Here is a 9,635-nt window from a genome sequence, read left to right as displayed (position 1 = left end):
ATGGCCCACACCAGGCTGCTGCTCCTCCTTGCCCTCCTCTGTGCTGCCGAGACTGGCCAAGCTCTCCACCTCTACAGCGCCGCCTCTATCTTCAGCTGCCTCAATGCAGCCCTTGCTGAAGCCCAGAAGAGCCGCCCAGAAGAAAACACCATCTTGGACAAGCGCAGTTTCGACTTGCCATCGCCAGAGGAGGTGTCAGATGAGGAGGTGGGGGAGGATGCGGTGGATGAAGAGATGGGGAAAAGGACGTTCCCAGGGGAAGGCCATTACAAATATGTCTCCCAGGCACAGGTAAAGGGGAAGACGTACCAAAACCGGGCCAAGAGCGACCGCCGCACCAAGGTCACCCTCTCCCTCGACGTCCCCACCAACATCATGAACATTCTCTTCAACATCGCCAAAGCCAAGAACTTGCGGGCAAAGGCCGCCGCCAATGCTCACCTCATGGCCCAAATCGGGCGGCGGAAGTGACCCCCCACAGGGCAGGGGGGACTCAGAGCTGGGCTGGCTGCAAGGGGCCACCACCTGGCCCCAGCTTGCTGGCCAGACAGGACTGATGGCCGTGTACGATATCAGTGTTGTATATTTTTGACCCATAGAGCTACCTAACTTTCATACCTCTTCTTCCTCCTTCTCTCCTTCCTGATCTCCTCCATCCCTCCTCCTGGACATTTCCACGCGCGGGGAAGAGGCTTGTGTCTGCAGCAGGGCAAAGGGACGCATTGCCTCAGGAAGGTCTCTAATTAAAGCTACAATCTCTTGAGTTTCCAATGCTTTGTTATCCCATCGCCTCCACTGGGTGCTCGATCAGGCCTGTCTGGGCCCACTGGGTTTCCAAAACCTCCCTCCAGCTCAACTTCATGGCCCTGTCTCCACCACCATCCAGACCCTACTCCCTCCCAAATTCTCCATACACAAGTTGTCCCTACACACAATCATTACTGCATTGGAAAGGGAAAAGCAAGAATGGGCAGGGGACCTCAAGAGGAATTTCCCAGTTTCCCCTTCTGGGGACTCTATAGGTTTTAAGGTTGTTTTACAACCACTCCTTTCCCCACCAGCACCTTCAGCAGTTGCAGCTGGGACAGCATCAACCTTCCGATCCACATGGCCCTTCACAAGTGTTCCCAAGTCATCGTTTGGCACTGGTCAGGGCCACCCCATGGCCTCAGGTGAGTCTGGACCCCAAGAGCTGCAGGTGCCTCCCTGGCTGCTCCAGATCCACCTCATGGGGTCTGTCCATGTTGCCCAGTCTATCCCTGCCCACCTTTCCCACCACTCTGCCTTTCCTGGTAGACCTCTGTACCGGTTTTTCAGTTGGTAGAGCTTCAGCTCCCTATGCATAGACTTCAACATTCAACAACACAAACATTCACCCTGTTCTTTTCCACCTTCTACTGAAGCCCAGCTCACCAAGCTCCCACCTCTTCACCTTAGACTATTTATCCCTCCCTCTAAATCTGCCATTCTCTTCACCTCCCAGCCCCGCTCCAAGATGAAACTTCATCTTCTGACCTCCATTTCTGCATGTAGCAGGCATGGGAGATGGAGAGAATTTGGCCTTTCTTTCCCAGGAGATGTTTATCAAAAGCAACAAAGCAGCTCCCACCAGCTCCATCTAGGGCATGGCCAGAGCACTCCGGGGGGACATTAAGAGGGGATAGATCTCCAGTTGAAGGGTTGGCAGATGGACTCACCAGCTCCATCTGAGGAGATGTAGGTGGAGGCATCTCCTCGCTGCCCCACCAAGCACCCAGAGGAAGCAACACAGCTGAATTCAGCCCCAGCAAGCCCATGCTCAGGTGGTCAAGGATCCTAGACAATCCACAGACCAGGGACTCAGGACCCAAACCCCAAAAGCAAAAACAAAAAAAAAGGAGTACACCAGGCCCTTCAGCATCTTCCTCTCATAGCACACATCTCCAGCAGACGACCCACCAACATGCCCACAGCATCTCTGTGCAATGGCCTCCTCCTGCCTCAGCTCCAAGGGTGTACAGGCGAGGTCTTTCCTTGTTGCAATCCGCTGTAGCCTTGCACTATATTGACCTTTAAGTACACTTTATGTATATAGCTTTATACATTTTTATAGCCCAACACCCTACACATCTATCCCCCACTGGTAAGTTGAGCTCTCGTTCAGCAGGACATAGGCATTGTCCCCATTTTACACCCAGGGAAACCGAGGCACACACGCCCACTCACATCTGGTCAGGCAAAGCAGGGTAGAGCAAAGTCAGACCTGTCTGGGCACCCAGCTGGACATACTCTCGTTCCTTTGTGGGGTTGTCCAGAGGTGCCCCAGGTTGTCAGAGTTCAGCCTTTCTGGTGCAGAGATGTCTAGAGTAACCTTGGGCAGCAAGGAGCAACAGGGATTTGCTCAGAGCCGAGGGAGAAATCATTGCTCTGAGCAGAAAGTTGAAGAGACTTTCACCTGTGCTCCCCAGTGAGCTCCAGTAAAGCACTGGCCCAGGCTGGGAACAGGCTTTTGTCCCCCACCAGCTGCCATGGGGATCTGCACCATCCCTGGTTTTGAGGTCCTTTTCCAGCACCAGGTTAGACAATGGGAACATCTCAGCCCCACTAGTGCCTGGAAATCAAAACATCACATGCCTGGGGCTCACGCTGAGTGAGCTCAGTGAGCTTCTGATCCCCTTTAATGAAGGCAATTAACATTGAAGTGACACCACGGAAGCAGATGAGCCAAGGTGTTTGCTGGCACCAGGCTGTGCTTGCACGTGCAAAGCTGAGACAGGGACAGCAGATACCAGCTGATAGTGAGTGATGGGGAAAGCAGAGATCCTCCATCCCCAGCTGCATCCCCGCCAGGGAGTCTCACACACACCCGGCACTGGCTTGGACAAACCCTCCCAAAATTAATCCTCCTTCTCAACCTCTGCCAAGCGAGACCAGGGGTTGCTTGGAGGGGCTGAAACACATGCAGATGTTGGAGGAGCCAGATTTCCTGACGAAGCTGGATAGAAATAGGAGCACTGAAATCTCCATCAGCACCCATCTGTGCCTGGGAACATGTAGAGCCAAGGCTGCTGTGCTTGGAAAAGACATCATTGTTGATTGGGGTGATATGTGCAGTTTTGTAAAAGCCAGGTGAGGATTTGGTCTTTCCTGCCATTTCATGCAGGAAGTCTTGGTATTGCACTCAAAAAGAGAGGTTTGCTCAGGCATGGGTGCACAGTTGCTGCACACTCACAACATACCTGTCTGCCTCCATTGCCAGGTCCCCTCCAGTCTCTTCATAATCCTTACCCCAGGCAGCCAGCTCTTCCCAGACCTCCAGGAATGCCCTCGTCCTCCTTCTCCTCCTCCACATGATAATGCTCAGAGGCTTCTTTCACCCACACCAGAGCAAACCAGAGATGCTGCAGTGATTTAGACAGCCCCCAAGGACAGCAGATCCTGAACCTCATCCTGGGATCAAGGAGGTCCCATGCCCATCTGGCTGAGGAAGGGATTCAGGCAGTGTAACTCAATGGGCATCAAACATCTGGCCAAAAATGCACTCCCACTGTGCAAGGAGGTATCCACACTCACATCCATGGGGTCTTGGCTAAAAAAACCAAGATGATTTCCAGCAGCAACCACAGGCAGAGTTTGCCCATGCACCTCGGGACAGAGAGCAAGGGAACATGGCAGAGTTATATCAGGAGATGATCCCTAAGCAGGGTGGTGAGATGCACTTCAGGCTGCAGATACACCTAGAGGGAGCCATCCCTGGTGGCATCAAAGCCTGCTTCTGGGATGTCCTGTCCCATTCTTGGAATGTTTTGTCCCACTCCTGGGATGTCCGGTCCTGCTCTGAGCTGGGCCAGCTGTAACCAACTCTTCCAGGAACAGGGCTACCCCTGGCCACCCAGGAGCTCTGCATGGAACTCTGTCAACACAATTTGTGATATGAATAGGAGCACATAAAGATGCAAAAGCAACCCAATTATTTGAAGAAGGATAAGAAACTGTCCCCAGTTTCAGCCACAGACCCACTGGCTGCTGGATGGGTGATTTGCTCTGCTCTATGTCCCTCTCACGTGCTTTTGCTGTGACTCTGGACTGTTGCCTTCCTGACCATTTTCTGTGAGTTGTGCCCTGGGGCAGTCCCATTTTCTGTTCCTCTTCTTAGAAGACCCCAACTTTCCCACTGAACCCAAGAGAGGTGGTAGGGCAGAGGGTAAACCACCCATATCCAGGGCACCAGACCATGAGACTTAGTAGGTCCCATAAAGCCCATTCCCATGTCTTAAGTCTAAATCAGATTTTACAACTTGTGTTTCTGGCCCCTGAGACATCCCATGTCCGTGAGGTTTTGCTTTTTTATATGCTGCATGGAAAATAAAACCATTGTCCATTTGCAAAGTGGTGGTCACATTGGTGCCCCTCAGTCCTGGCATTATGCCATATACTGTCACCTCTCTCCTTGTCTGTCCCAAGTCCCCCCAGACATCCATCAGCCCCACATCACAGAACAGCCTCAGCATCTCTGATGAATTTTTGCCACCTAACAGCTCTTATCCCTATCTTAGAGAAGGGACACTGAGGAACAGAAAAGTCCCATCTCCACCAGTGTTCCAGGACCACACAGGTCCTACATTCCCCTCTGGCAGTGAGGCCCATCTCCATGGGACAGGCTGGGGAGAGCTCCACTCTCTGCACTGTCAATGGCCTGGGGCCAGAAAAGGGGGATGCTGCAAAGTTCAGGCACAGCCAGGGTAGCTGGATTGCGTTCGATGGGCCAACACTGCCCTGGAGCTGGGAAAGCCTGGCTTCCTCATGGGGCACCAGTGCTGGAGAACCAATCCCAGCCCCATGACATTACCCCAGGGCAGGAGCCCCATTCTGCAACTCCTGTCCATCCCCAAGAGATTCAACAGACGTGCTGTTTGCATTTGGAAAAGGGCAATGGAACACAGAAAACACATTTCCAGCCCTGAAGATGGCAATGAAAGTTTTAAAAATTAGCATAATTCTTTAAATATATAAATAAATAATTCCACATGCTCCCCCACCCCCAAAAAATAACCATTCAAAGCTCCTTTTCTGATTTCACAGAAAGTGCTCTTAGACATCGTAGGGAAAGCAATTCTGAATGAATATTTAAAAGCCAAAGAAACTCCAAACTCTATGGGTTTGCAGGTGCAAATCCTTCAAAGAACCTTGATTACCCCACATGGCTATCCCTCCTGGAGCAGAAACACCTGAATCCTTTGCCAGCAGGTGGCTGCACAAGGAGGGGACAGGAGGGACCCCTTTAGCAGAGAGCCCAGCTCTACCTTCTATAAAAAGCCCAAGAGGGAGGCAGATAGGGTGTGCTTCCAGGGAGGTGGTTCTAAGTGTGGTAAGGGGTCCTGGAGGTTTGGAGCAATGGTGAGTAGCTGTGGGGCTTGGGTCTGCTCTCTGATAGTCAGGGCTGGTCCTTCCTGGCTCTGCAGGAGGGTGAGGCTGGCGATGGCTTTTTTTTTTCCCAGTGAGATGTCTTGCCCCTGGCTGTGTGCTTCCGTGGGTGTAAAACTGGTTGTGGGGTATGGGGGAGCATGTGAGCCCTGGACAAGGGGTTCCTAAAGGTGTAGAGCTTGTGCTTGGGCATGTCCAGTGCTGGGTTGGCTTTGCAAATGTTGGTGTCCCCCTCTTCCTGACCTAGGGAGGGCTACTCTGCTGAAATGCCTTCAGACCTGTTTATCCTTCTGTGTGAAGATACTTTGAAGGTATTGCTGGTGGTATTCAATACATGACTGAGCTAGGTGCCCATCTGGTGCTGCTGTGGGGCTGGGGCAGACCTGGAACAGGGGATGAAGGTCTCTCCTTGTGGAGACTGGTTCAGCATCCCTGTTCTGTCCTTGGTGTTGGGGGTGGCTAAGGCTGTCCTGGGACTGTTTAGGAAGAGAAGTGCAGTGGTGGTGGCTGAGGGCTGCTATATTAAACATCAACACCCAGGGCAGGACCCTTTGCTGTAGTGGAGGATGTTGCTGCCCTGTGTCTGTGCTTGGTAGGGGTCCTGCTGTGCCAGGCTTCTTGCAAGAAGATAACTTGAGAGTTGCTGTGCTGGTGCAGTGTCCTGCCTAGGCCACAGCTAAAAGCAGATGGTGAAGGCAGACTAAGGTTTGGGTAAGCCCATCTGACACTTTCTTATCTTGTAGCTCAGGGCTTCTTGAAATGGACATGGGTTTTTTCCCTTAGTGAGCCTCAGTAGAAGTCTCTAGTCCAGTCTCTTTGAGCCCAAAAGCCTGGGTTTCACAGCCTCCTGTGTCAAGGAATTCAACAGCACAACCACACTTTCTGTACAGGGACTCCTCTCTAGCCAAGCCAAGAGTAGTTGCTTTATGGGGCAATTACTAGTCTTGTATGGAGGTAATGAAGAAATGCTTTCTTGCTTGGATTCTCTCCAGCTGTCTCTAATCAGTGATCCTGCATAGCTGTATCTAATCTAAATGGAGATGAGAAACTACTCTGACAGTCAGTTCTTGAAGCTCAACAGCACTGGCTTCTCTCATCAGAGAGAAGCAGAGGGCTGCTGCTGCTGTCTGAGCAGGGAGAAGTCTGCCTGTACCTCCCTGGGAGGAGCATGGTGGGAGTGTTCCCACTGCTGCCTAAGGCTGGCTGGGCTGAATCATTCCCTCCTCTGCAGCTGAGAGCACCAGATACAGTACCTGGGAAGGCTGTCTGTGCCCTGTCTCCTGCCCCAAGGCAGGATCAGCAAAGCAAAGAGAAGAAACCATGAGCAGTTGGACCTGATAGCCACCATGTACTGTAGATTCAGCAGCTGGGCGTGGTGGCCTGCTTCTGGTAACAGGGCTCTTGAGCAATATAATGAGTGTTGGGATGCGGAGGGACCTGCCACAACACCCTGCTCTCTGCATCTGCCTTGCTGGGAGATTGCAGCATCTCTCTGAAGTGCTAATACTTATTTGTGGGTTGTTCAGCAGCTCTTGGGTGCCTGCTACAGAGAAAGTGTCCTGGCTGCCACCAAGCTGGCTTAATGTTCCTCTTGTCCATAGGTTGTTAGCCACATGCTCTATAAAGACATTCAGAAGTGCCAGCTTTAGTCTAATTCCTCAGTGTACACTCCTAACTTTCTCTTCTCTCCCATTCCTGTGCAGAGGGAGTGTATTTCTATCCATATTGGCCAGGCTGGTGTCCAGATGGGCAATTCCTGTTGGGAATTATATTGCCTGGAGCATGGGATTGAGCCAGATGGATTCTTCCCCAGTGAATTCCCAGGGCAAGCAGACTCTTCCTTTGGGACCTTCTTCAGTGAGACAGGATCAGGGAAGTATGTACCCAGGGCAATATTTGTTGACCTAGAGTCTACTGTCATTGGTAAGTCATGGAAGGTCTCCAGAACTCTTGGGGGTGGGGGCAATAACTTCTCTGTACCTGAAGTGTGGTGTTGGCCACCTAAACTCTTGGTGAGGCTGCTAGCTTCCATGTAAAACTGCATCTAAATTAGTGCAAGTAACTTGGCAGACAGCAGATCTTATGCTAGTGACACTCATGAGATCTGAATTCCCTCCAGATGACATCAGGACTGGGATCTACCGCACGATCTTCCACCCAGAGCAGCTCATCAGTGGCAAAGAAGATGCTGCCAACAACTATGCTCGGGGCCACTACACCGTTGGGAAGGAGATCATTGACTCTGTTGTTGACAGAGCTCGTAAAATGGTAAAAACCTTGTGGAGGGTCTTCTGCATAGCGCTCTGGTTGCTTTTGCCCTGGCTGTCAAGAGATGCAATGGGCTGGGTGGCTGGGGTGGAGAGAGGGAGGCAGTGGTGAGACTAAACCGAGCATATCTTGGTTGGCTTGAAAATGCCACTGTGACCTGGAACAACACAATGGGATGCCTGTGGGTGTAGGTCTTGCTGCTTGGGACTTAAGGGGAAAACCAGGGACTAAAGATGCCCCCAGCGTAAGCAGGAAAAGAAGCAGCTGCGACTTGACTGTCCAGGCAAGAGGGCTTTCCCCTAATGTGTGTAGGGTTTGCTGTGTCAATCCTGATCCAAAATCTTATCCCAAACAATGTCACATCTCAGCTTCTGGATAGTGGCTCCCCTTAGACCTCTCCTCCCTAGTGTGATAGTGTCTGGAGCATAAGGTTTCACCCACACAGACCTCAGAAGTGCTGTGATAACACTTGATTTAAGTGGAAACTTGTAGTGACTTTCAGACTTCTCCTAATCTTCTTGACTGTTAGTATTGTCTCTCTGACCTAATATGTCACTCCCTCAGGCCAGGCCTCCTTTCCTCCAAAAGTAGAAGATAATGTAAAAGCAGCTTAATTTGCTGTGTCTAACAGATCCCACCTTCTAGAAGTGAGAGGGTTGTGTGTAAGCAGGAAAAAAAAAACAACCCACAAACGCCCAAAGACTTGATCTTGATGGTTAAACACAGAACTTTAGCTTAAATCCAAGGACACCACAATAACTCCATTAACTCGGTCCTTCTGGTTCTTTCCCTGGTGCTCCAGACTGAGCAGTGCAGTGGCCTCCAAGGATTCCTGGTCTTCCACAGCTTTGGGGGAGGCACAGGCTCTGGGTTCACCTCCCTTCTCATGGAACGGCTCTCTGTGGAGTACAGCAAGAAGTCCAAGCTGGAGTTCTCTGTGTACCCAGCCCCACAGGTCTCCACAGCAGTGGTGGAGCCCTACAACTCTATCCTCACCACCCACACTACCCTGGAGCACTCGGACTGCTCCTTCATGGTGGACAACGAAGCCATCTATGACATCTGCAACCGCAACCTGGACATTGAGCGTCCCACCTACACCAACCTCAACAGGCTGATTGGGCAGATAGTCTCGTCAGTCACTGCCTCCTTGAGATTCAATGGTGCTCTGAATGTTGACCTGATTGAATTCCAGACCAACCTGGTGCCCTACCCACGGATACACTTCCCGCTCACAACCTATGCACCCATCATCTCCGCAGAGAAAGCCTACCATGAGCAGCTGTCTGTGCCGGAGATCACCAATGCTTGCTTTGAGTTCTGCAACCAGATGGTGAAATGTGACCCACGCCGTGGCAAGTACATGGCGTGCTGCCTGCTGTACCGAGATGACGTGGTGCCCAAGGATGTGAATGCAGCCATTGCAGCCATTAAAACACGCTGGTCGATCCAGTTTGTGGACTGGTGCCCCACAGGCTTTAAGGTGGGTATCAACTACCAGCCTCCCACGGTGGTGCCTGGGGGAGACCTGGCCAAGGTGCAGCGGGCTGTGTGCATGCTGAGCAACACCACGGCCATTGCGGAGGCATGGGCCCGTCTGGACCACAAGTTTGACCTGATGTATGCCAAGCGAGCCTTTGTGCACTGGTATGTGGGGGAGGGCATGGAGGAGGGGGAGTTTTCAGAGGCCAGAGAGGACCTGGCTGCCCTGGAGAAGGATTATGAGGAGGTTGGAAGGGACTCAGCAGATGGAGAAGAATAATATTTTTACCTGTGGGAAGGCAGCTTGGAAGAAGCTTTTTGTAACCTAGTCTGCCAATCCCTCCCAGGGAAAGGAGTTGGTGGGCTGGGTCTGAGGAACTGTGACTTAGAAACTCTACAGCTTGTCTGAAAGCAACTCTTTGGTCAAGTCTCATGCATGTACAAAGTTGACTAAATAGTGATTAGCAAAACATCTTCTCCTG

General features: G+C 51.7%; 2 protein-coding genes across 2 annotated transcripts; both read left to right on the top strand.

The window, feature by feature from the left end:
- Positions 1-644, top strand: UCN3 (urocortin 3). The gene has a single exon (XM_056342126.1). It carries the CDS (start codon positions 1-3, stop codon positions 469-471), a length of 471 nt encoding a protein of 156 aa, XP_056198101.1. The 3' UTR covers positions 472-644.
- A 6,489-nt stretch (positions 645-7,133) lies between these two features.
- Positions 7,134-9,433, top strand: LOC130150073 (tubulin alpha-3 chain-like). The gene is made up of 3 exons (XM_056340623.1): positions 7,134-7,326; positions 7,523-7,671; positions 8,474-9,433. The coding sequence occupies exons 1-3, from the start codon at positions 7,149-7,151 to the stop codon at positions 9,431-9,433; spliced, it is 1,287 nt and encodes a 428-aa protein (XP_056196598.1). The 5' UTR covers positions 7,134-7,148.
- The last annotated feature ends 202 nt before the right edge of the window (positions 9,434-9,635 follow it).

Source organism: Falco biarmicus, chromosome 5 (genome assembly GCF_023638135.1).
Source record: "Falco biarmicus isolate bFalBia1 chromosome 5, bFalBia1.pri, whole genome shotgun sequence".
NCBI lineage: Eukaryota > Metazoa > Chordata > Aves > Falconiformes > Falconidae > Falco > Falco biarmicus.
Note: the sequence above shows the minus strand (reverse complement) of the source record. Positions and strands in the feature narration are given on the sequence as shown.

Bases quoted from the DNA above. Each gene is read 5' to 3' on its own strand.
- UCN3 (XM_056342126.1), top strand. From the start codon at position 1: ATGGCCCACACCAGGCTGCTGCTCCTCCTTGCCCTCCTCTGTGCTGCC.
- LOC130150073 (XM_056340623.1), top strand. From the start codon at position 7,149: ATGGGCAATTCCTGTTGGGAATTATATTGCCTGGAGCATGGGATTGAG. The intron at 7,327-7,522 runs GTAAGTCATGGA...AATTCCCTCCAG, and splicing joins CCTAGAGTCTACTGTCATTG to ATGACATCAGGACTGGGATC. The intron at 7,672-8,473 runs GTAAAAACCTTG...CTGGTGCTCCAG, and splicing joins TTGACAGAGCTCGTAAAATG to ACTGAGCAGTGCAGTGGCCT.